This window comes from Mustelus asterias, chromosome 29, assembly GCF_964213995.1.
Source record: "Mustelus asterias chromosome 29, sMusAst1.hap1.1, whole genome shotgun sequence".
Lineage (NCBI taxonomy): Eukaryota > Metazoa > Chordata > Chondrichthyes > Carcharhiniformes > Triakidae > Mustelus > Mustelus asterias.
This window is the reverse complement of record NC_135829.1, coordinates 3936243-3961025: the sequence shown is the minus strand read 5'-3', so window position 1 is coordinate 3961025 and position 24783 is coordinate 3936243. Positions and strand designations below refer to the sequence as shown.

At 41.5% G+C, this 24783-nt stretch overlaps 1 protein-coding gene and 1 non-coding gene across 2 annotated transcripts in view; both read right to left on the bottom strand.

Moving 5' to 3' along the window:
- Positions 1 to 331: 331 nt before the first annotated feature.
- Positions 332 to 24783, bottom strand: part of LOC144480482 (furin-like) — an 88518-nt gene continuing 64066 nt past the window's right edge. The window contains exons 10-15 of the mRNA XM_078199965.1: positions 23907 to 24010; positions 20446 to 20563; positions 14819 to 14998; positions 13119 to 13243; positions 10847 to 10972; positions 332 to 1645 (exon numbers count right to left, since the gene is read on the bottom strand). Of these exons, the coding sequence (XP_078056091.1) occupies positions 1077 to 1645; positions 10847 to 10972; positions 13119 to 13243; positions 14819 to 14998; positions 20446 to 20563; positions 23907 to 24010 (1222 nt within the window). The 3' untranslated portion in view covers positions 332 to 1076. The remainder of the gene's footprint in view (positions 1646 to 10846; positions 10973 to 13118; positions 13244 to 14818; positions 14999 to 20445; positions 20564 to 23906; positions 24011 to 24783) is intronic.
- On the bottom strand, positions 11165 to 11347 carry LOC144480604 (U2 spliceosomal RNA). The gene has a single exon (XR_013495700.1). It is a non-coding gene; the product is annotated as a U2 spliceosomal RNA (small nuclear RNA).

The window sequence follows — 24783 nt, the reverse complement described above, 5'->3', positions numbered from 1 at the left end:
CTGGGTTACAAATTAATTGTTCAGATCAGGCATAAAACAAATCTAAAATTCTGGTGCGATTTGTCATCTTCAATCAATTATTTTATCTGCCTCAAAATTGCCAGAATCCAATCTGCTCTGGAAGGTGATGTTTTCACTGACAAACTAATTATACTTTCCTCCTCGCCTGAAGCAGCAGTTGCTGAGTGACAGGTCCACAAGTAATTGTCAGCCTCAAGTGCCAATCATCACATCTAAGCTCTGACAGGAAGTGTTATCAGTTTAGTCAGCATGGAGGTTATGCCAAGCCCATACTAGATCTGATGTCCACATGTACATTTTTAGTAGGAACAGAAGGAACCCTGGTGATTGCATCTCCCCCCCCGTTGACCAAGCGCACCAAGCCATAACCATTTGCCAATTGGGCACAGGGTTCAAATCAAGAACCTTCTTGGTCCGAATACCTCAGCCCACAATAGGGAACGAGCGACCCAATGGGTCAGTGATTGCTTGGAGAGAAATATTTTAAATTAATGAGTGTTTTAAGGGATGGAAGTTTTGAAAAATAATTTAAAGTGCAAAAACGGTACCCCTTGAAACTAACTATTTCTGCTACTCAAAAACCGGTTATAACATGTACCAAACAGTTAAGTTTTTGTCCCCTTCGATCTTGTTGTGATTGAAATAGCTTTGAAAGTCTCCTAAACCACAATTTCAAATTCCTCAATTAATTTTCAATTTATCCAGATGGGAATGTTCTTATAAATTTTGGGAGTCTTAAAATTTCCATCATTACCTATTGCATTATATAATATTGAATTTAAAAAATCCACTTTACCATTCTATGGCCCTGACCAGATTTTGCTGGGAACTAAGTCACCAACCTACCCAGCTAACAGCTGTGAAAAATGCCCAATTTCCAGTATTGTCAACAGTTCAGCTATGAGGGATTGTGTCCATCATTTCAATCATCCACCTCCCAGATGAAAGTGGGCGTGTGGATGCCTTGTCCCCTAAAGACACTTCTTGAAAGTCCATGAAAATGAGACATACAACCCTTCATTAGCAACAGGATGGAACATTTGAAAGGAGGAATATTAGAGGACACTTTGTATTTTCTTTATAAATGCTGTTCTCTCGCTTCGTCCTTCAACATCAAATTCTTCACAATCCGATTCGGTTAAATCTCCGTCTTTCCAGGTGTCAGAAATTCCTTTGTAAGATATAATCCCTTTCCCGTTTTGCAGAGTGTAGACTTTCACTTTGTTGAACTGGAATCCTGACCTGACCTGAAGAACTATAAATATTATAAAAAATACCATTATAATGAAGGCACAGATGGTCAACGCAAACCATATAGGTACATGTGATTCAGTGAGCGGTTCAACAACTTCCTCCTTCTCCAGGGGAGATTCTCTGCTAACTTGCATCTGGGGTGAGCAGCTCAACTCGACTTCATTGTAGCGCGAGTGAGGGAGACAAGAAAGGCAGCGAGTGGCTGTAAACCCATTGCATGTGCGGCATGAAGCGTGACAAGGAAGGCAGGCCAAAACTTGTGGAAATTCAATGTTGTTTTCCAAAGGACCATCGACGAGTCCTTTATAAAAGCCAGGTGGACATTTTTCCACACAGCTTTGCTGATGCAGGAAGAATGCAGCTTCACATTCTGAGGAGACAGAATAGGAGAGAAACAAATACTTCAGGAACAGTTTCAACAGTGACAACCTTTCAGCTACAGAGAATCTCCAAGCAGAGAACAGACATTCTAACAAAAATGTAAAATCATTCAAGGTTAGATTGGATTTAATTTTCAAACAGGATCCAACAGCTCAGTCGCAGTTAGTGCAATTAATTTGAGTTTATTGAAGGCTGCAATGGTCGGTGCAATATTTTAAACACTTTCATACCCACTCACTTGAACTAAACACTAAAACGATTAGAGACTTGGACCTTGCGAAATAGAGTTGAGTCGGGGAATATTTTGAACTATATAAAATTGAAGTACTGGTTACAGAAGAGAAAGCAATTGGAAGGACAAGAGGAGCAATAAGAATGAAGCATTTAGTCCAAGGTTCACTATAGTACTGTCACATTACACAGGATTAAAATTCAGGTTCAGTCACAACTAATTTTCATACAATTGTTATTGATATTACATCTGGTCAAGAATGGAGGAAGTTTAATTGTTTTATTTGCATATAAATGTATGATTCATGGCTTTTGGCTGTTTCCCAGTTTTTGAAGAGCATTATTTGCACTCTTATTCAAATCGAGTAGTCAACCTGAAACAGTCAGCAAAAGGCAGAATGTGGTATTGTCAATAACTGGCTACTTCAACATTAATGTTGATTGAACTCACGCCCAATCCAATTTAAAAACAAACAGGAGATGGCCATTCATATTTTGGGGGTAGGTGGAAATCTGGAGCTGAGGTTACAACCACATCAGCCATGAACTTATGAAATGGTGGAGCAGGTTCCAATGGCACAGCTGCCTACTTCAGCTCTTAATTCATATGTTGGTATGCTCACTCAGCCACATTAACCCGTTCTGCCGTTAAATTATATTGCAGCTCATCAGTATCTCAAATTCATCTACCCGCTTTAGTTCCAGATACCTAGCCACCTTTACCTAACAACAACCTCAATATTAGAAGCTCCAACTCTCCTCACATCCAGACCGTTGGAGTGAGCTCCAGATTTTCACTATTCTATGAATTGTTTCTGATCTCACACCTAAATTACTTCATTTTAAAATTAAGCATTCTTGTTCTAGATTCTCCCAGAAGAGGGAAGACGCATTCAACAAGGTTGATTCAGGTTTTAAACACAAAACCACCTCTATCACCTTAATCTAAGCCGCAAGGAATTCAAGATAAGTATGTGCAACCTCTTGTAGTTTAACTCTAAGCATGTATCGTCCTAGTGAATTTGAGCTGTAGCCATTTCAAGTTACTTTCTGACGTTTGGGTCTCAACTGGACAATATGCCAAATGGGATCTACAACCCTGTACAACTCGGAATTCCAACTCCCTCGAGATTCAAGTCGACATTCGATCATCCAGATATGACCTATGGAGATCCAGAGATGCAAAAGACAGTACTGGACCAAACTAGAGTCCCAGGCAAGCCACACAGACTCCTGATTATGGCAAGGTCTGCAAGACATAACAGGCTACAAGATGAAGGCATGTAAAATCGTCGGCATCGATGCACTCAATGTATTCTATGCCCGTTTTGAGCACGAGGACAGCGAGAACATGCCCTCCACCCCAGAACCTGTATCTGAGGTCACCATTGCAGATGGAGCAGCCTTCAAAAGTCAACCCACGGAAAGCGATTGGCCTGGATGGGGTACCCGGATGAGCACTCGGATCCTGCGCAGACCAACTGCTGGGGGTATTCGCAAACATCTTTAAAACCAATCTGAGGTCCCTATCTGCTTCAAGAAAACAACCATCACACTGGTACCAAAGAAAAGCCAGGCAGCGTGCCTTAATGACCATCATCCGATGGCACCGACATCCATCATTATGAAGTGCTTCGAAAGGTTAGTCATGGCATCAATCAATTCTGGCCTCCCAGATTGCCTGGATCCACTACCGTTTGCTTAGTGCCACAAGAGGTTCACAGCAGACACCATCTCCCTTGCCCTACACTTAACCCTGGAAAACCTAGACAACAAAGACACCGATGTCAGACTCCTATTTATTGACTACAGCTCAGCCTTCAACACTTATTGCCACAAAACTCATCTCCAAACTCCGTGGCCTGACTCCTCCCTTTGCGACTGGATCCTGAACTTCCTAACCCACAGACCATAATCAGTAAGGATGGGCAAAAACACCTCCACGATCATCCTCAACACCGGTGCCCCACAAGGATGTGCCCTCAGCCCCCGACTATACTGCTTTCACACCTATGACTGTGGCCAAATTCCCCATCAACTCTATTTAAGTTCACTGCTGACACCACCATAGTGGACCGGATCTCAAACAATGATGAGACAGAGTACAGGAAAGAGATAGAAAATCTGGTGAACTGGTGCGGCAACAATAATCTCTCCCTCAATGTCAACAAAACGAAGGAGATTACAATCGACTTCAGGAAACAGTGGAGGACATGCCCCTGTCTACATCAACGGGAGCAAAGTGGAAATGGCTGAGAGTTTCAGGTTTCTAGGTGCCCAGATCACCAGCAACATGCCCTGGCCCCTTCCTGCTGAGGCTATAGTTAAGAAGGCCCACCAACGCCTCTACTTTCTCAGGAGGCTATGGAAATTTGGCATGTCCGCTACGACTCTCACCAACTTTTACAAATGCACCATAGAAAGCATTCTTTCTGGTTGTATCAGAGCTTGGTATGGCTCCTGCTCTGTCCAAGACCACAAGGAACTACAAAAGGTCATGAATGTAGCCCAATCCATCACGCAAACCAGCCTCCCATCCATTGACTCAGTCTACACTTCCCGCTGCCTCAGAAATAAAGCACAATCAAGGACCCCAGGCACCCTGGACATACTCTCTTCCACCTTCTTCCGTCGGGAAAAAGATACCAAAAGTCTGAGGACACGTACCAACTGACTAAGAACTGCTTCTTCCCCGTCAGACTTTTGAATGGACTTACCTTGCACTAAGTTGATCTTTCTCTACACCCTAGCTATGACTGTAACACTACATTCTGCACTCTCTTTCCTTCTCTATGAACGGTATGCTTCATCTGTATAGCACACAAGAAACAATACTTTTCACTGTATACTAATACATGTGACAATAAATCAAATCAAAGGCATTGTTAACAATTTTCAACTATTTCCTACCTTCCCAAGGAGAACAGTCATAACTGCAAAACCATCGGATATTGCTTTCATTTATATCCTCTATTGATTCTTTGGCCCATCAACTTTATTTAATATGATGGCCTTGCGCACCCTATAAAGCTTCCATAACCTCTATGTTCCTGATGTTGCCTATGCACAGCCCCCCCTCCCTTTAGCCCCCTTCTGACAACTATGTCTTCAGCCATTCAGGTAAGTAAAAGCAAAGTCCAGGCCACAGACGAAAGAATAGATCTCAGACATGATATGCAAGAAAAGTAGCAAGACAAAATACAAGATGCAGTTGAAATGCAGTGTTTTGATATGTTAAAGTGTGCTAACTTAAGCTTATCCCTCTCCTTAAAGGTTTATTGATACAAATATGTAGATATATTGGAAAGATCAATCACATTTCAGATGACACACTTCAAGTGGTACAGCATCTAGTTTACATTTTCCTCTGATCTAATCATTTACAAGCATTATCCTGTCACCAGCAATTAAACCGGGGCTGCACTGAGGCTGTGTTTGTTCATTAAAATTGGACTTTGCGCCCTTAAGAAACTAGATGAACTGAAAGGCAGATCACCGAAGCTGCAGAGAATTACACGGTTCATAATATCCTGGCAGATTACAGGAACTTGGTTTGAAGTACGAGCAATAATCAGAAACCCGATGGGGTTTGTTAGTTCAGTTAGGGCATCATGATCGGCACGGGCTTGGAGGGCTGAAGGGCCTGTTCCGGTGCTGTACTTTTCTTTATACAAAATGAGCTCGAGTGCAGCACTCGCAGGTTGTTCTAAGTTTGAACAAATGCTGCTAGAGCACCAGCTACAAACCAGAGTAAACGCACATTTTAGCATCAAATAAAAACAGAATCGGCAATAATTAAAAATAAATGAAACCGGACACAATTCTCAATACAAAATTGAAAAATATAGCAAGCTTACTAACATTAAGAGGCTCGAAATTACCCCAAAACACTAGGAATATTTACAGCATCCATTTTAGAGAAAGACAAGATTTCAGGTGGATATCCTTCAGCAGAACTTCAGGGTCAGCACCTGAAGACTTAACTCGTCTTCTCTAGAAGAACAGTAACTGTATTGTTTTTATTCCAGATTTCCCACCTGAACTTTTCCCTTTTATAAGAAATCACAGAATAAGGAGGTATTTCCATTAAACTACTTTAATTTTAAAATCTCAAGTAAAGTTGCCATAGTCCCTGATGACCATAGGTGCTCCCCTTCGAGGGGCATGGCTGACTGGTGGTGATTTAAACTGAGGATCTCCACACCCTCAGGCGAGGGGCAAAGTTGAGAAGGGGGCCTTCATGAATAATCTCAGCCAGTGCAGGAATTAAACTCATGCTGTTGGCGTGTCTCTGCATCACTAACCAGCTGTTCAACAAACTAAGCTAACCGAAACTGTAAATAGAAAAAAAGGCAAAGACATGAAACAGAAGTTTATAAAGTAAATCCTACAAGGCAAACTAAAAAAATGAGAAAATAACCTGTGAACTTCAAAGGAACCCACAAACCTATTAAAATTAGCCATTAAAATGTTCCCCGTGAAGCAAGGCTCAAAAGATCAAAACATCAGATTCATTTTTCACCGAAAACTACATAAAATGGCTCATCAGAAAAAGGATAATTGTGTATTTTTAAATTCCATTTAAAACAAATCTGAGGCACTGGTTCCAAACATTTATCAAACAGATTATAATCGATAAATTTACAAAACAAGACTGGCTGTATCTGAAACCTAAATTTGTAGACAGAAGCCTTTTAAAATGCTTAGCAGGGTGCATAAATTAAACGATCAACTTTGAAGATTTTCAAAGCATTTTCCCCAATTATTTTCTTCTGATAAAATCCAGGTGCGTACCTCTCAAAATTTAGCAAAGCACAGACAGACATTGCTGTGTCTTGCCCAAGGAACCATTCATTATGTGAGCACTTAGACAATGAATGTCCACACATTATTCAAACATGTAGGGGGCATTGCTGGCTAGCAGCATTCATGCCCATCCCTAGTTGCCCTTAAGGTCGTGAGCTGCCTTCTTGAATCGTTGCAGTCCACGTGCTGTGGGTTGACCCACAATGCCATTAGGGAGGGATTTCCAGGACTTTGACCCCCAGCAACTGCGAAGGAATGGCGATTCATTTCCAAGTAAGGGTGATGAGTGATTTGGAGGGGAACTTGCAGGTGATGGTAATGTTCTCATGCATCTGCTGCCCTCGTCCTTCCAGATGGAAGTGGTCATGGGTTTGGAAGGTGCTGTCTAAGGATTTTGGTGAATTGCTGCAGTGCATCTCGTAACTGATCACAACCATGTCTGTACCCAATGTACACAGACACAAACAGAGACTGGAGATTAATCAAGGGCAGGAGCCATGTCCAAATTTTCCCCTCCCTAGGCTAGAAACATCAGCCTCTACTGCAGCATCCTTATTGCTGTCCAGCTAAAAGCAAACATAAACATGATCTTTGGATGGAACCTAACTTGTGATCTGAATGATGTGCATTCATCACCAAGTCACCCAAACAGCAAAAGTTTTAAGATCTTAAAACATGTCCAAAGATGAAGGTTAGGTGGATTAGCCATGTTAAATTGCCCCTAGGTGTTCCAAGATGTGTAGGTGAGGGGGGGATTAGTAGGATAAATGGATGATCATAGGTAAGCTTCTGTGTCAGAGTCAGTGCAGACTTGATGGGCCAAATGGCCCTCTGCACTGTAGGGATCCTATGGAATGTCAACATATATTTGGAGAAACTGGATAGAGATGTGCACTTTAATATCAGCACAGGATGCTGGTATTTGGTCATGTTGATAACATTATAGAGAGCTCTCGTCATGTTATGTCTGTAGTCAGCAAGCATACTCTGCCAATTTATCCCCACCAGTGACTGATCATGGAGAAACAAATTCACTTTACTGCAAAAAGAAAAATGTACAATGTTCACTGAAAGACTAGATGGACTATCAAAGCTTAATCTTCCCCTCTCAACAAAATGCAGTAGTGCTGAGTGTTGGAGCGAGCAGAGTTCTAATTTCAGTGCTTTTAAGGCTTTGGTTCTACCAAGGCACTTAAAGAACATTACTTCTATAGTCTTGGGAATGCAGTGCAACACTGGCAGTGATATGGCACCTGCTAATAGTCGATCACAATGAACACAGCCTCAATGTGAAGCCAGCTCCGATGTGCACCAATCCCCTCAAACAGTTCACCACCTGCGGTTAGTGTTGCACGATAGGATTCAAGATCAAGCCAGAGGAATCATTTTTATACAAAACCCACTCGACTCAATTTTGCCTATGGCGCTCTTGTCAAATGACAGCTACTCTTCAAACTAGGGTTCAGATTCCCAACTATCAGTCTGTGAAATATTTTGTTTGGTTCAGTTGCCTTGACTTTATACCACAAGCCTCCAATCACGCCTCAAAATCCAGGTGAAATTTTTCTTGTCCCCATCTCCTAACACCAACGTTCTGGTCATGACCCCTCTGAACAGTCTACTTAAGATGCAAATATTGCATCCTATAATATATTTTACTCTCAGCTGTCTGATCCTTGGGAAATGTGTTAAAATTCACCTCTTTTCAAACTTGAGGGCCATCTAATGACTGCTTCCTAATTGACTTACTTTCTCTCCTTTTCTGGATTATTTGTCAAGTCACTGTGCTCAGCATTACGGACTGCAGCCTTTCAGCTAGAAGTCATTAAAAGTAAAATATCCAGAAGCTGTAACGCTTATGAATTAACAACATTTTATTTCACTATAGAATGGTTGACTCACCATCATGGCAATTATGCTGGTTTCTAATTTTATGACAATATTCTTCAAGGAATGAAAGATCCAAACCCTCAAGTAGTTGTAAGAACAACAGAGATACAATAAAGGGGTAAAATTCTTAAAGGGGCGCAGGAGCAGAGGGACCTGGGTGTTTGTGTATAAATCATTAAAAGTCACAGGACAGGTGGAGAGCGCCATTTAATAAAGCATATAGTGCTCTGGACTTTATTAATAGGGGGATAGAGTACAAGAGCAAGGAAGTTATGCTGAATTTATACGAGATGCTCACTCAATCCCCGCTGGAGTGTTGTGAACAGTTCTGGGTGCCATACTATAGGAAGGATGTGAACGCAATGGAGAGAGTGCAGAAAAGGTTTCAAGGATGAGAAACTTCAGTTGTGTGTATAGATTGGAGAGTTGGGACAGCTTTCCTTGTAGAAGGTGGCTCAGAGGAGATTTGATAGAGATATTCAAAATCATGAGTGGATAGGGAGAAACTGTTCCCACTCGTAAAAAGGATCAAAAACAAGGCGGCATAGACATAGTAATTTGCAAAAGAGGCAAATGTGATGCGAGAAAAACTTTTCACACAAGTGGTTCGGGTCTAGAATGCACTGCCTGTAAATGTGTTGGAAGCAAGTTTATTCAAGGCATTCAAGAAAGCATTAGATAATTATTTGAACGGAAACAATGTGCAGGGGCACGGGGAAAAGGGACTAAGTCAAGATGCTCGTTTGGAGAGCCAGTGCAGGCACAATGGGCCAAATGGCTTCCTTCTGCACCCAACAATTCTGAGATTGCGAAATGTCAATTCCTGTATTTTCCAAGGCAAAACACGGTAAGAAATGACAGCTCCTTGAGCTTGCTCTGCCATTCAACATGATCACAGCTGATCAGATTGAAGCCATAACTTCACTTCTCTGCCTGACCTAATTTTCTCTCATTATACTCCATGTTAATTTTTTGTCCACTCTCAATCCATCGATATCCATTTTACTCTTTGTATTCTCACTGCCTGTTTTGTCTACCACTGCTTCTCCATCATTTGCTTCAAACTTACATCCAGGGAATTAAACTACAATACTTAATTTCCTCATGTCCAAACTGAATATGAAAAATGATCATATGATCACTATTACCAAAAGGATTCTTTACTATGAAGTTATTAATTAATCCTGCCACATTAGCCATTACCAAGTTTAAATGTAATTCTGAGAAACTGTTCCGAATACAATGAACTCCCCCTCCAGGCTACCATAGAGATTCTAGAAGATTAAAAATCACCCACGATTACTCCAGTACGTTTACAAAGCCCCATTATTTTTTGATTTATACTTCGCAACTATTATTGAGGCTTATGAACTATACACTTGTAAATCTTTCAGAACTATACAGGAGATAGTTTCAAATTAGAGTTTAGCAACAAATGGTTCCCCCCCCCCTTTAAACCACCCCTCCCCCACCACGAATCGCTCCACAAAATTCCATCAAATTTACATCAAAAATGAAAAAGGCCCTTTTTATGGAGTTAGCACCAAATGGTGTACCAGATAGACCAATACTGCTGCAGGATAACTTCTGAATTACTGAGGGTTCACCATATTTTTCAACTATAAATCAACATATTTACCCAAAAGACAAAAAGGTGTGTCGAGTGCAACCTTAAGCTTCTAACGACCAAAGGTTACTATTAATCAATCGGGCTGGTAAATTTACAGAAAACCTTCATTAAGCTTTTTCAAATAAATGCCAATTGCACAGAATTTTAAAGCATTTTCATTCTTTGGACAATTACCAACTGTTTGCAAAAATGAAGTCAACAACAAATGAAATAGTTCTCCCCTGGAATCGGTATTTAGCTTGTCCTGACTTGGAAAGATAGCGCCATCCCTTTGCAGTCGCTGGGTCAAAATCCTGGAATTCCCTCCCTAATGGCAATGTGGGTCAACCCACAGCATGTGGACGGCAGCATTTCAAAGAGGCAACTCACCACCACTTTCTCAAGGGCAACTAGGGATGGGCAATAAATGTTGGCCAGCCAGTGCCGCCCATGTCCCATGAATGAATAAAGAAAACAATAAACTTGTATGAAATATTCATGAATTATTCTTGTATTACAATTTTTGTGTGGCTTGCAAGAGGAGGAACGAGTTTAAGGATTTCTCAATGTATTATTTTCCATTTGTGCTTATAGAGAGCGCTGAGAGATGGAAATCTCTATTCCTCGTTAAATTCAAATTTTTTGTTTACTCACCTGCACACACTTGACGAGAGTTCAACTTCTTACAATTGGCAGGTAGTGTGATGTTGGTAGATTTCTGCTGATTGTAGTTAGTTGGTGCCGTCCCATACAGAACCAGTGTAAACTGCCTCAGGGTACCTGAATAGATAGTTTCTGTATTACAAAGAGATCTGCTACACGTCGTCAGAAGCAGGCATGTTTTCTTTTGTTTTTATTCCAATTCAATCCAATCAAGTCCAATTCAGAGTCTCAACAAGTTGAGACATTCCCAATCCAAGCTGACAAGACAGGGCTCTCCACCTCCTGTCTTGGGCTTGATCTACATGATCCAAGCTGATTAGAGCAGGCATAGCTCCTCCTCCAAGGCTTGATTCCATTTGCATCTTAACTAAAAGGCCGAGATGCCGCTTGCAAAAATTGCTCCAAATGAAGCTAAAATGTAACCTAATGACTTCAACCAAGCACAGCATGTCGATACTACACTTGATCTTAGCCAAAAGGCCGAGAAGCGATTAAACAGCAACAGTTAGGCATGTAATATAATTAAAATGCAAAAGGGGCAAAGACAATTTCAATCAGGTTTATTTTTTTACAAAAAATTAACCAGTATTTTTAAGACAGCAAGTGGGGGATGGAGACACTATTTGGGGTGTGGCCCTTTGATATATTTTCCATGAAGGTGCTCAATAACCTTTAAAATGTCGTTTCACATCCAGATCAAACTAGTTTTGAAAATGGCAAACGTCAAGTGTGGAAACATCGAAAAGAGTGTTTGAAATAAAAGCAGAAAATACTGCAAATACTCAAGTCTGGCAACATCTGAAACATCTACTGTTTTTTCTCTCTCCATAGATCCTGCCAGACTGGGTGACACAGTGGTTAGCACTGCTGCCTCTCAGCACCAGGAAACCAGGTTGCTTCACTGTGTGTGGAGTTTGCACATTCTCCCCATATCTGCGTGGGTTTCCTCTGGATGCTCCGGTTTCCTCCCACAGTCCAAAGATGTGCGGGTTAGATGGATTAGCCATGCTAAATTGACCCTAGTGTCAGGGGGATTAGCAGGGTAAATGTGTGGGGTTACAGGAATAGGGTCTGGGTGGGATGTGGTCGGTACAGACGCTATCGGCCAAATGGCCTTCTTCTGTACTGTAGGGATTCTATGATTCCTCCGGGTGCTCTGGTTTCCTCCCACAGTCCAAAAGATATGCTAGTTTGGTGCATTGGACATGTTAAACTCTCCCTCAGTGTACCCAAACAGACACCAGAGTGTGGCGGCGAGGGGATCTTCACAGTAACTTCATTGCAGTGTTAATGTATGCCTACTTGTGACACTAATAAATAAACTAAAAAGAGTATTTCCTGCATTTTCCGTTTTCATTTCAGATTTGCAAGAGGATTGGAATACAGGAATAAAGAGGTCAAGCTTGAGTTGTACAGGGTTTTGGTGAGACCACATCAAGTAGTGTGCAGAGTTTTGGTCAAATTTAAAAGAAAATACATACTTGCATTGGATGCAATACAAAGAAGGTTGGTCCCTGGGACAAGGGGGTGATCCTATGATGAGAGGCTGAGAAAATTGGTCTATTTCCTTTGGAATTTGGAAGGATGAGACGCAATCTCATTGAAACCTACAAGATTCAGAAGGAGCTTTTGGTAGGATAAACTCATTGTTTCCACTAGTCAGGGAATCTAAAACACACAGGGGCGAGTCTCAGGAGAAGAGCATTTATGGCGGAGCTGGAGGAAAATTTCACTCAACAGGTTGTGAATCGTTGGGATTCCCTGCCCTGGAGGGTTGCAGATGTTGTATCGTTGAATACATTTAAAGCTGGGATAGATTTTCAGTCTCTCATGGGAATCAAGGGTTATGGACAGGAAAGCCCAAGATCAGACATGGTGTAAGGTAATGACAGAGCATGCACGATAGGTCTACTCCTATTTCTTGTGTGTTTTCAGCATCGGTAGTATTTTGCTTTTGTGAAATCTTGAAAAAGGTTGTTTTTGCTGCTTGGTATAACAGTATCATAGGGTCACAGACAGAAAATCATTTACACAGTGAGTGATGGAGGTAATTGAAAAAATGTTTTTGCACAGTGCATCATCAGGTCATGAAATGCATAAGCAGCAGAAACATTATCTAAAAATGAAAACATATTGGAGAATATTGAAAGACCAGAGGAAAGGCAATGGACTAGTTGGAGCAGTGTAATTTCTACAATTCACATATGGCCACTAGGGAAGGGGACTTAAACCAACTACTTAATGTGAAATTTTGCAAACAGACCATAATTATTTGCACCAGATGTATTCTCCAATTCCAGAACCCATTCTCCGGAGGGGTTTTCATCCCAGGAATGCGTGGTCATGAATGCCCAGTCAGTAAATCCCTCAGATGAGTAGTCGTGCTGTCTGCAGCAGTTAAAAAACACAATTGTAATATGGTACAAAGCCCAATGGTTCACCCATCTCAAAATTCTAAGAAAAACTGGCACCATTACTTTCTTTTACCTCTGCCCCAAAGTAAAAGGATGCAAATAACTGCGCACATTTAATACTTCACAAGTGTACACAGTATTGCTCAAAATCTCTTCCCAATTTTACCACTATTCATGCAATATTCTACATGCAGATAGTAAAGTCTATGCCCTATTTGCTGAGTGACGAACAGCGTTTTAATTGTGACTTCCTGAAATCCCACTCCAAGATCATCACAGGGTAGTGCTCTGGAATTCTAGAGCAGAAATAAAGCACTGTAATTCAAGGTCCCTTATTTCAGAGGCCGAATGCCACCATAGCTAATGAACAAGATTAATGTCCACGCCCTGTGCAAATTATTGCTTGGGATAAAGACTCGGATGCCCCTGACATGGCAGGTCCAACAATCTGCTCTATTTACTCTGACAAAGTAGGATGTGGGCCAAAAGCTATTAAATTACAAGGATCTTGCATCACAAGGATCTTGCATATCGATTTACCTTCCTCAATTGCCTCCCCATAAAGGTCAACCTCCTGTCAACAGGATGACTCAGCTCAATTTAAATACTGGGCAATATTTAAAGCACCTAAATAAAGGCATTGCTCTGTTATTTGTTGCAATCAAATAATGCGTATATGCTTAGTTCTTTGCTGACAATCAAATGATATTCCTACAATGCACAGAATTTAGCAAAATGGCCATTGAGCTTTAAAGTGATTGCAGAAATTGATTTAAGACAGTGGGAGTACTACTAATGAGAGCTCTAGCTAAGCCGTCAAGGCTCTGATGATTAGCCTGGGAGCATGCTTCAGGTGGCTGGCTTGCAACCATAGATTTTTTAATTATTTATTCATGGGATGTGGGCATTGCTGCCTGGGTCAGCATTTATTGCCCATCCCTAATTGCTCTTCAGCTGAGGCCATTTCAGAGGGCATTTAAGAGTCAACCACATTGCTATGGGTTTGGAGCCACATGTAGGCCAGGCCACGTAAGCATGGCAAAATTTCTCTTCCCAAAAGGGGAGGATTCAAAGGTTTCATGGTCATCATTGGACTTTTAATCCCAGTTTTATTAACTCAAGTTTCACCATCTGCCCTGGGTCGCTGGATTACTCGTTCAGTGAAAATACCACTATACCACTGCCTCCCTGTAAATAGATATGATGGCCACCAGCACTGAACCAGTGATTGAGGGCTGAAGTCCAAATAGTTCAAACTCAAATACATCAATCTTTCTTGCTCCATTATCTTCCATAGAGCTTTAATTGATGATATTTGGAAATGGGGAGAGAGAAAGTGGGTCAGCTAGTCACCCTCAATGGATCACTGTACAAAAGTTGAACTTTAAATTCCTCCCTGCCAATCAACAAAATGGTGTCAAAAACAGAATGACAAACTAACAAAATCTTACAGATCAAGAGCTGGTTTCCATTATCTGCAGGATATCATTCAATTCTCATGCACTCATCTTGAGTTACAGCTTTAACTGAGTGATCAGTAATAACATACCTTGGTGCCAGCAGAGTTGACCTTGTTCCCATGGGACTGGTGAGGTATATAGCCAAGTCTCCACGCCGGTTGTATGATAATGTGATTCTTGCCTGCACATGTTCCAAAGAGTGGATATGATTTGAACTTCCAAGGCATGCATCAACCCTTTTCCGTATCTCTAATCGGTTACCAATATCCCTAAAAAGACACATTGAACATCAAAACTGTAGAAATTCCTTGACACCCCTTGAGCTCTGAATTATGTCAAGGTTGTATCAGAATATCCATTTAAGTAATCAATTACCATGCAGAGAATTAAAATCAGTCAATTGGGGCCCAGGATCTCATTGGATCAGTGATTTGTTGCAGTGTAAACTCCATGCTGAATCTGCATATTTTAGTTTGGCCTAGCTGGTTGAACTTGTACCTTAAAATCAAACCATTCTGGTTTCAAGGCCCACTTCTAGACTTGTACAGCATTAAGCTGGTCAGTCTAGGTTGTGTCCTGGGAAAATGTTGCCAATTACAAATGAACAAAATGGTGCCAAGAACAGAATGACAAACTAAAAATCTACACATTACAGAATCAAGAGCTGATTTCCATTATCTGCAGGATATTATTCAATTTCCAAGCTCGAGTTACAGATTTGACTAAGTGATTAGCAATACCATATCTTGGTGCCAACAGAGTTGACCTTTTCCCCAAGGGACTGGTGAGGTACATAGCCAAGTCTCCATGTCAGTTATATCATAATGTGGTTCCAAAGAGTGGATTCAGAGAGGCTAACCTGATGAGCTCAAAGGCAGATTCCACCTGCCTGGTCCAGTGCTTTAGATGACCATTAAAACAATCCCCAATAAGGTTGAGAACTTGGCCTTTTGGCTAAGATCACGCCCAAGATGGGGTGCGATGCCTTATCTCGTCAACGAGGATCATGAATTGGGATTCAAATTTGGTTTTTGGAGCAAGCAAGGAATGGATTTGGGTTTGTCCAATGAAATGAACACTGGCTTTATCACTCTAAAGATGGAATAAAAAGTAGAAGGATGTGACAATGTCCCTTGACCCTTGTCAAACACTGCAAGGAACAGAAAATGCTGGAAAATCTCAGGTCTGACAGCATCTGTGGAGAGAGAACAAAGCTAATGTTGAGAATCCGATTGGTTCTATTGTCTCTCCACAGATGCTGTTAGACCTGCTGGGATTTTCCAGCATTTTCTATTTTTATTCAGATTCCAGCATCCACAGCAATTTGCTTTCACCACAAGAGACGGATTAGCTTGGCGAGCACTCCTCTACCATGTGCAAATTGGCACAAGAGAAACTCATGCAATGCATCGGAACAATTGAGCAACGTGCGTGGAAAGTACAATCTTTGCTTCACTTATATTTAGCTTTAACTTGGGACTTGAAAAGTGCATTTTTATGTTAAGTCCTGGAGGTGGGTGTCAACCGCCAATATGTAGAGAAATTCTGGAATAATACGGAGCAGATGGGCGAGTAGAATAGAACAGCCTATGTGGAAAACATACAAAAAACAGAGTAGAGGAATGTTGACAGTCCCAGACACTGCATGTCCAAGCACCAAGTTTTGTGGTTAAGAATTCTGCACACCAGAGGCATTGGCGACCTAGTCTTCACCATAAAGATAAAATAGGACATGCACATGATAGCTTTTTGATCAGCAAGTCAGAACATCTGGATACTAAAATTTAAAGTTTGCATTAACACCGCAATGAAGTTACTGTGAAAATCCCATAGTCACCACACTCCGACGCCTGCCCGGGTACACGGAGGGAGAATTTAGCATGGCCAATCCATCTAACCAGCACAGCTTTCAGACTGTGGGAGGAAACCGTAGCACCCGGCGGAAACCCAGGGAGAATGTGCAGACTCCGCACAGACACCCAAGCCAGGAATCAAACCTGGGTCCCTGACACTGAGGCACAAGCGCTAACCAATGCCGCCATGGATAGTACTTGAGATTCTAAGAAAATTATTGATAAAATATACCAAAGTCACCCATCCATGGAACAAGAAATTATCCAAATTCCCCAAAATTCACTGCTGAAAGGATGTGGCATATTAACGTATTTGCTCAAACCACAGATTGCAGAAGCCAGCAGGTAACAGAAGACGAAGTAATTTGACAGCAAGCTGTCAACGAGTGCGTAAAATAAAAAGGTTGCAGAGATACTAGATGTGAAGTTGAAGACATCCGGCCCCATCATCTCTGCACCACAAAAATATGGTTCAAACTCACTCCCTAGTTATGCTGCATAGCTCAAGTTACTACAAAACCAATAGTAGAGGACAACTAGGTTTACTTAAACATTTCCTACCCTAGTTCTGCAGCCATGCTACAAACTCAAGTCAACAAATTCCCATTACATTGAATTCTCATGAGGATACTCCTATATCATTGACTTATTGTTTCATGCTGTAATTAACGTAATCTACTGTTTCACCTGCCAAGACACTAACAGGAGCTCACCATCGTACACTGCAAATTGAATGAATGCATTTTTAATGAAAATGATACTGATTAGATTAGCTATTATCACAGATACCAAGACACTTGCGGCAGAATCCAATAGTAGCAAAACTATATAGATCTTTCAGAAATATCACAGAACTACTACATCGAACATTAGGAATTTCACAGTAACTTCAGTGTTAATGTAAGCCTTACTTGTGACTAATAAATAAACTTTAGTATGCACACATCTCTCTCTGGGACTTGCACGGAGATATTAGTGTATAAACAACTTTACCATGAGGAGGTTATTTTAACAAATGTTACACTGCCGTTCTTAAAATAGTGGACACAGAATTTTAAACAATAAAGTTGGATTCATGCTATCACACAAGAATTAGGCTTGGAGTTAAAACCTCACGATACTGTACACATTAGACAAAGTATAGGCTTCAGAGTCCGGGAAATCATACTGGAATGAAGAGAGAATTCTGTCCCCATTATACATTCTGCCCCATCTCCATTATAAATTTCTACCTTCTCAAGGGAAAATGCCCATGTAAACCTGTCAATGCTATAACTGAATCCACTCAGCCGGGGTAATATTAAATAACCAACAACAACACGAATCCCAGCCAATTACCCTGCCAAAGTTTAGATGTTTTTTGCACCCTACTGCTGCCTGTCCAAGATCAGACTGAAGCATCAAACCTGTGGTTCACTTACTGTGGCCGAGTGACTTAAAAAAGTTGATATTTTCCACTTTGATATTAATGTAAGGATTATACCCAAATACGACAGAGTAATTTAAAATGAGCAACCTAAAATGGTAACACCACTTCTGGGAAGTGTTTCTTTAACAGAGAAATAATAAACTGGCTATTAAAGTTGGCGTTTCAGTTTTTCCTTTCTATAATATCTCTGAAAAGGTAATTTGGCAAAAGCACAAACAATAATTGCAGCAGATTCATTACAAAGATCTTGTGATTCACACAATTGTCCCTTCATGAGAAGCAGGTTACCATCCAAGTCACATTTAGGCACACATCCTGCAACTACACCAACAACCAGTTCTGGGGTAACTAATCTGTCAAGACACTGTTGTCACAAAAGACTATTCATTCCTTGACCTGATTAATGACAGTGAGCACAGCTAACCAGACACACGAAACCTAAATGAGATATCCAGCACAACAAGCACCAACCAACTTATTTTAGCTTCATGAACAAACTTTTAGTCAAACTTAGGTAAACATGCACATTTACTGTACATCACAAAGCCTCAGCCATTTCTGTGGGGATGCAAAGAAATGGCAGTACAACTGAAATCGGTTTGCAACCTGACCTCAAAGAACAGCCAAGTGGGAATATAACCATTTCTCAGCTTACTCATAGAAAAATCATAGAAACCCTACAGTGCAGAAGGAGGCCATTCGGCCCATCGAGTCTGCACTGACCACAATCCCACCCAGGCCCTACCCCCACATATTTACCCGCTAATCCCTCTAACCTATGCATCCCAGGACTCTAAGGGGCAATTTTTAACCTGCCCAATCAACCTAACCCGCACATCTTTGGACTGTGGGAGGAAACCGGAGCACCCGGAGGAAACCCACGCAGACACGAGGAGAATGTGCAAACTCCACACAGACAGTGACCCGAGCCGGGAATCGAACCCGGGACCCTGGAGCTGTGAAGCAGCAGTGCTAACCACTGTGCTACCGGTGCACGACTCCAGCGCGGTGTCAAGCCTAGCGTATAAAAATATTTGTATGTTGTTGCAATGACCACTTCAAAAACTTTGTGCGTGCTAACAATTCTTGCACTCTTATCAGCCAAGAACTGAGGTATGCACAAATGCAGAGTGGTCTGTTGGATCAGATTCACAGACATGGGGCTGTGGACAGCTATAAATCAATGACTTTTAATTGGAAAGGTCAGGGCACAGGTGGGGTTAAGGGAACTAAAACAGTTTTAAATGCAACATTTTATGGCAAGGGCTAAAGGAACAGTTCAACAGCACTATGGACTCTGAAATCTACAAACTAACCATAGTTCACTTTGCTTTAGCTTTCTAAACCTCGCGTTTGATTACTTTAGACCACTTAACGATAAAAACATTCAATAAACAACAACTGTACACCAAATAATCAAGACATTGCTCAACTCAGTTAGTGCCAGAGGCAAATAAAGTTTTGATGTCAACCAATCTAGGGTTAAGAAAAACAAACTTCAATTTAAACTGTTGATGCTTTGAACCAAAGTTTACACAGCTGGGAATGGAATTAATCAGCTTTATGTAAAGGGGAAGATACCTATGGGATTGCAAAACAGTTTACTGAGCAAATATCCATGCTTATATCACGAAAGGCTAATAAGCAATGAACTAGCTACTTGACATGGCGGGGATCACTATAGCCATGTTATATTTGCTAGCAAACAGGACTGGAATAGGAAGTTTTCTAACCTGTCTTGCCTGTGTGACAGGTTAGAAAATGTGTCACTCCAGATGACATTGGCTATTGCAGATCAGGGATCAAAACTGGTTTATTATTGAGCAAATCAGTGTCTTTACCAACAATGCTACTTGAAGGTTTGCACCCTGGGATTTGAACCAAGTTAGTGCCTGCCAATTAATAAGGCAGCTTTACAAAGTTTTTCCTTATAGTTCTTCCTTTGGATTGGTTGATCAAGATAGTGAGCAGCTGATTTCAGCACACCGGACTGATCCTAATCTGAGCCTGTAATTTAGGGCACAAGAATTGATCTCACCATCATAGATTTTTTTTTGAGGGGGGCGGGGTGTAAAAATCAGATCTTGTCCCTGATTGCTATCCCGTGATCTGGGTGGCAGTAGGATATGTGCAGATATCAGACAAGCAGGATTGGGCATGGCCCAGGAATCCTCCAAGAGACGTTGATACTTACTGCCAAGCTTCAGAGATGAATGACCGCTCAGTGGAAATACTGGGGAACAGCAGGAATTCATGCCTTGAGGATTTCTTTTTTTGGGGGGAGTGAGGGGTGGAGGGGTTGATGGAGAGGCAATAATTCAACTTTAACCTAACTGCAGCAGAAGATTTACTCAAATATCCCTCTTTAGGCACATTGCAATCCATACACAAATAAAAGCAAATAATGTCAAATTATAGCAGAACCGCCACTTACTTTGCCTCAGAGGTGATAACAATGACACATTTCCGTTGGTCTTCAACATTTGTCCAATTCTTAGCTAATGCAACCATAGCTCCAGCATCCAGTAGCCCATACCCATAGGAGTGACTGACTGCAGGGGGGAAAACAGGGAAATATCTTTTAACACCAATCACATAGGTTGATGCATAGGTTGGGGAAGGAAACTGCAGGCGATGGGCACAATTGAAATGGGGAGCTTGTTCAAGGAACAGCTACTGGGTGTCCTTGATAAGTATGTATCTGTCAGGTAGGGAGGAAGTGATCGAGTGAGGGAACCATGGTTTAAAGAAGTTGAATCTCTTGTGAAGAGGAAGGAGGAGACTTATGTAAAGATGAGATGTGAAGGCTCAGTTAGGGCGCTTGAGAGTTACAAGATAGCCAGGAAGGACCTAAAGAGAGAGTTAAGAGCCAGGAGGGGACATGAGAAGTCTTTGGCAGGTAGGATCAAGGAAAACCCTAAAGCTTTCTATAGATATGTCAGGAATAAAAGAATCACTAGGGTAAGATTAAGGTCAGTAGTGGGAAGTTGTGCGTGGAGCCCGAGATAGGAGGGGCGCTAAATGAATATTTTTACTCAGTATTCACGCAGGAAAAAGACAATGTTGTCAAGGCGAATACTGAGATACAGGCTGTGGACTAGACAGGATTGAGGTTCATAAGGTGGTGTTAGCAATTTTGGAAAGTGTGAAAATAGATAAGTCCCCTGGGCTGGATGGGATTTATCCCAAGATTCTCTGGGAAGCTATGGAGGAGATTGCAGAGCCTTTGGCTTTGATCTTTATGTCATCATTGTCTACAGGAATAGTCATGATGTGGAGATGCCGGCGTTGGACTGGGGTAAACACAGTAAGAAGTTTAACAACACCAGGTTAAAGTCCAACAGGTTTATTTGGTAGCAAAAGCCACCTTTTGCTACCAAATAAACCTGTTGGACTTTAACCTGGTGTTGTTAAACTTCTTACAGGAATAGTGCCAGAAGACTGCAGGATAGCAAATGTTGTCCCCTTGTTCAAGAAGGGGAGTAGAGGCAACCCTTGTAATTATAGACCAGTGAGCCTTACTTCTGTTGTGGGCAAAGTTTTGGAAAGGATTATAAGAGACAGGATTTATAATCATCTAGAAAGGAATAATTTGATTAGGGATAGTCAACACGGTTTTGTGAAGGGTAGGTCGTGCCTCACAAACCTTACTGAGTTCTTTGAGAAGGTGACCAAAGAGGTGGATGAGGGTAAAGCAGTTGATGTAGTGTATATGGATTTCAGTAAAGCGTTTGATAAGGTTCCCCACGGTAAACTATTGAAGATACGGAGGCATGGGATCGAGGGTGATTTAGCGGTTTGGATCAGGAATTGGCTAGCTGTAAGACGACAGGGTGGTGGTTGATGGTAAATATTCATCCTGGAGTTCAGTTACTAGTGGTGTACCACAAGGATCTGTTTTGGGGCCTCTGCTGTTTGTCATTTCTATAAATGACCTGGATGAGGGCGTAGAAGGATGGGTTAGCAAATTTGCGGATGACACTAAAGTCGGTGGAGTTGTGGACAGCGCGGAAGATTGTTGCAGGTTACAGAGGGACATAGATAAGCTGCAGTGCTGGGCTGAGAGGTGGCAAATGGAGTTCAATGCAGAAAGGTGAGAGGTGATTCACTTTGGAAGGAGTAACAGGATTACAGAGTACTGGGCTAATGGTAAGATACTTGGTAGTGTGGATGAACAGAGGGATCTGGGTGTCCATGTGCATAGATCCCTGAAAGTTGGCACCCAGGCTGGTAGGGTTGTTAAGAAGGCGTATGGAGTGTTAACTTTTATTGGTAGAGGGATTGAGTTTCGGAGCCAGGAGGTCATGTTGCAGCTGTACAAAACTCTGGTGCGGCCGCATTTGGAGTATTGCGTACAGTTCTGGTCACCGCATTATAGGAAAGATGTGGAAGCATTGGAAAGGGTGCAGAGGAGATTTACCAGGATGTTGCCTGGTTTGGTGGGAAGGTCTTATGAGGAAAGGCTGAGGGACTTGAAGTTGTTTTTGTTAGAGAGAAGGTGAAGAGGTGACTTAATAGAGGCATACAAGATGATCAGAGGATTAGATAGGGTGGATAGTGAGAGCCTTTTCCCTCGGATGGTGATAGCTAGCACGATGGGACATAGCTTTAAATTGAGGGGTGATAGATTTAGGAGAGATGTCAGAGGTAGGTTCTTCACTCAGTAGTAAGGGCGTGGAATGCCCTGCCTGCAGCAGTAGTGGACTCACCAGCATTGAGGGCATTTAAATGGTCATTGGATAAACATATGGATGATATTGGAATAGTGTAGGTTAGATGGGCTTTAGATTGGTTTCACTGGTCGGCGCAACATCGAGGGCCGAAGGACCTGTACTGCGCTGTAATGTTCTATAGTAATATTCCTGTACTTTTTCTTACAGCTGAGTTGACAAAATTTCAGGCAGTGCAATAGTAGGAACATACAATCCAGAATCAGTTTGTTTGATGGGGAAGGGGGGTTGACATCAGTCCAATCCTTTACTGTCTGACAATCTGGAAGGATCCAAGTTGAGATTTTGGTTCAACGGTTAGGGTTCGAATCCCACCATGACAGATGGTGAAATCGGAATTCAATAAAAATCTGAAACTACAAGTCTAATGCTAACTACGAAAGCATTGCCAATTATGGTTTAAAAACCCATCTGGTTCACTAAGGTACTTTAGGGGAAGAAATCTGCTGGCCTTACCTGGACTGGCCTGACTCCAGAGCCACAGCAATGTGGTTGACTTTTAACTACCCGTTGAAATGGCTTCAGTTCCATTCAGGATGGGCAGCCCACATCCCATGAACAAATTAAAAACACCGTGCTTCAATTAATTAACAAAATTTGATATCAAACCACCAAAGGTCAGGCAACCACGGTAGGTTTTAAAAGGACATGGTGGGAAGGAAGGTTGGTTTAGCAAAAGAGTACCAAAGCCTACAGTAAATATGTAATGAGACACAATGTCCATCAATTGGAGGCAAGATCATGCAGCATCCAAGGAGCTTGCATGAAGCATCCAATGAACCTACATGCTAACGAAGAGATGCTTTGCTGAACAAGCCTTGAGAAAAAGGCTATCCAAGATTAAATTCTTTAGGTTACAGGGAAGGCAGTTAATTAAAGCAGGAAAATGGAACCTGTAAATAAGCTAATTAATAATTTCATACAGATAGAAGAAATGTCTTTACCCATCAAGTATATAGAATAACCTCGAATAATAGTCAAAATTCTTGGATCTGTACTGTATGAATTGCAGCTGGTTGTGGTGATAGGAACATTAGGAGACTGAGTTAAGGTTTGATGAACAGAATGCCTATTTCTAACCCCCCCCCCCCCCATTTTGCTTTTATTTCCAGACGACTCTCAACACGAGATGTACACAGACAAATCAAACAGCTGTTATTTTTACCTCTTCGGCCAACACCATTTGTAATCCAATCATTAGTTGAAAGATGGGAAGGTTTGGATGTTCGTACCACAAGGTGCTGCATGTCCCGCCAGGTAAGATTTTTACTAGGGAAGAGGAGGAAAAAAAATGATGATTTTCAGCATCATCAGTAATGTGACATGCAATTTTCAACAGAACTGTCACCAATTAAAAGTGATTTAAATTGCAAAGGACATCAAAACTAACAAATTATTTTTGTTTAATTGGGTCCAACATAATAGACCTTCAGGCTTTTGCTCATCTCATCTATAGCAACTAATCTTGTATAAAAATCATATCTGAAGGAAGTTAAACTTAATGAAGTTCTCTTCATAGTTCAGTAGGCAAATGCACCAAGCGATTCAGATCAGATTCAATCTTTTGAGGTAATGGACAAGTTAATCATGGAGACAACTAGGTTGCTACCATTGGCCCGATATGCGGGAGCGTGTGCGTGGGTTGAGAAAGTTTGATTCATGATAGGCACCCAGCGATTTCTGACAAGTCAGATATAAACAAAATTGACCTGAACTGATGCTTCCTTGGTTCCATTGCCAGAGAAGACTCATTATTAAGTGACAAATGACCAACTGAATGATACCCAAAGAACTACATCCCAGCAAAATCCAAACACCTCTAGGACAGGAGGAGGAGAGGGGTGCATGGTAGGCTAAGTTACCAATACGGTTCATAATTTGGCAATTGGGTCACAGCTAATGTAACTTCGATAGTAAATAGCCACAATTCACATATCTCATTTATTAGAAACTTTATAGAGGGGGTGGCCAGCCTATCAAGTCTGCACCGACTACAATCACACCCAAGCCCCATCCTCAACCTCACGCATTTTACCCATTTG